This window comes from Hyperolius riggenbachi, chromosome 1, assembly GCF_040937935.1.
Source record: "Hyperolius riggenbachi isolate aHypRig1 chromosome 1, aHypRig1.pri, whole genome shotgun sequence".
Taxonomy (NCBI): domain Eukaryota; kingdom Metazoa; phylum Chordata; class Amphibia; order Anura; family Hyperoliidae; genus Hyperolius; species Hyperolius riggenbachi.
The window spans coordinates 34,212,743-34,214,825 of NC_090646.1; the positions used below are offsets into that span (position 1 = coordinate 34,212,743).

The window sequence follows — 2,083 nt, forward strand, 5'->3', positions numbered from 1 at the left end:
CTATGTTTATGGGCACTGGCATTGATTGCAATGCAGGAACTACCTGACCTCCAAAACCTCTCAAAAAAATTGACTTGCCATTAGGGTCCGCTGTCAATGTCATATTTGTCAAACTGACAGCTGCTCCTGTATCCAGAAGTATATCAGCGCGATGGCCCCCTACCGCTCCCTGGATATGTGGTCTATTGCCCTTGTCCCTTTCAAGTTGACATACTGGGGACAAGGGTGGGGCCTGTAATCCCTATGGTTTCACATAAGGATTGGATGGGGGTGGGGTCTTGTATTCCTCTGGAATTTCAGCGATTTTACTTTTAACCCTCTCTAGCTCTTTTAGGAGTGGACCATATAGGGTAACATCGGGATCTTGGACTTTTTCCCTCTGCACCCTGTCTGGTCCAGGCCTCTTCTGATCTTTCCTGTCAGAAAAACTTCTGTTACCCCCTACTCTCCTGTTCAATTTACAGTCTCTCATGAAATGTCCCATATGCCCACATTTATAACATTTGCCAGTGGATCTGACTCTTCCTTCACTCTTAGTTACCTCTGCAATTTTCCTTTGCACTTTATTGTCCTGATTTGTCTCCTGAATCCAGTCCTTTATTATGTTCAGAAATGTCTGGTATGAATTAGCATTTCTGAGTGCAATCTTTGTGTGATAATCCACAAAGGTACACTTGTTAGCCATCGAGTAAAGAAAACTACCGTCGTCAGGAGACATATCTGGGCAATTAAATGTGGATTTGTACAGTGACAAGTATTCACTGCAAAATAAAACAGGGTCTTCACCTTTTCTAAATCTGGCATTTTCTAGCGCATTGGTTCCTCTAGCATCTCTCCCTCCCATCACTCTCTGTAACTCTCCCATTCTGTCTGCTGCATTTCCCCAATTGGAATTAAGTTCTGCCAACAGACCAGTATGAGTCCCCACAGGAGGCAGTAATTTCTCACACAGCTGTGAAGGGAGCCATGCACGCAGTAGCGCACAGGCATCTCTGTTTCCCAAATTATATTGAGTGACTACAGCTTCCAGCTTATTGGAGAGGCTGACAGGTGAGGCTGAAGTGTCAAACTTCCCCAATATCTGGCACAGGTTTGTGCGATCCTGTATAGAGAGTGTTGTGGAGTGCACATTATGATTTGCATGACCTTGCCCTTGAGCATTTCTGTGTTGGTGATCAATCCTGTCTGGGATAGGAGTAAAGAGTGTGGAATTTTGATTTAATGACAGCTCAGGAGGAGATTGAGATTCGTCTGCAGTACAAATCGGATGCTCCTCTCTGCCTCTTTGCTCCTCTCCCAGGGATTTGTAACCTGAGCTATTACCCTGGTTGCATGCATTGTTACCTTGTGCTTTTAACAACTGTAAACCTTGTTCCTTTTGAGCCAGCTGCTCTGTAAGCATTTGAATAACATTGTCTTTCTGTGACTCTCTTTGTTCCAAAGATGCTATCTGTAATTCCCTGAGTCTACATCTAGAATCACAATCATCTAAACACTCTTGTAAATCACCATTCTCTACAAAAAGTTTATCAACTTCCTCCTTCAATTCCTCACATTCACAAGCATTATTTTTAATATCCATGGCTAAGCAATTTTTTGTAATGCTATCAATTTCTTCTCTTAGCTGAGCTTTTTCAGTGTAAAACTGCAACTCCTTTTGTAACGCTAGCTCTTTCATCTTAATTAACATATCAATGAGATTGGCCATTCTCTGTTTTCTATTTTTTTTAGAAGAAACCTTGGTCTGTAATCTTTCATTCTGCATTTCACACTGCTTTTCTAAATCACTATACTGATGAGTCAAAGCCTCATCCACACATGAGCGATAATTTGCAGAGGAATACTTTTTAAGGAATTCTGAAACAACTTCCATTTTTACAATTTCCCAGTAACGGAGCTCAAAGTTAAAAAAAAAAAAACTTTGATTACAAAAACACACAAACAGTACTTCACTATCGTCTCACTAAGACAATTTGAGACCACTTAACACAACAATGCTAGCAAGTTTCAATGACTGACAACTTACACAATTCTCAACAATTAAATACCCTAGCTTCAATACAAAACTAGACCAGTTTTAATA

The 2,083-nt window shown here is 40.9% G+C and overlaps 1 protein-coding gene across 1 annotated transcript; it reads right to left on the bottom strand.

Annotated features, from left to right (window-relative positions):
- Nucleotides 1-241: 241 nt before the first annotated feature.
- Nucleotides 242-1,873, bottom strand: LOC137545823 (posterior protein-like). Its single transcript, XM_068267536.1, has one exon. The coding sequence runs from the start codon at nucleotides 1,871-1,873 to the stop codon at nucleotides 242-244; it is 1,632 nt and encodes a 543-aa protein (XP_068123637.1).
- Nucleotides 1,874-2,083: the final 210 nt, after the last annotated feature.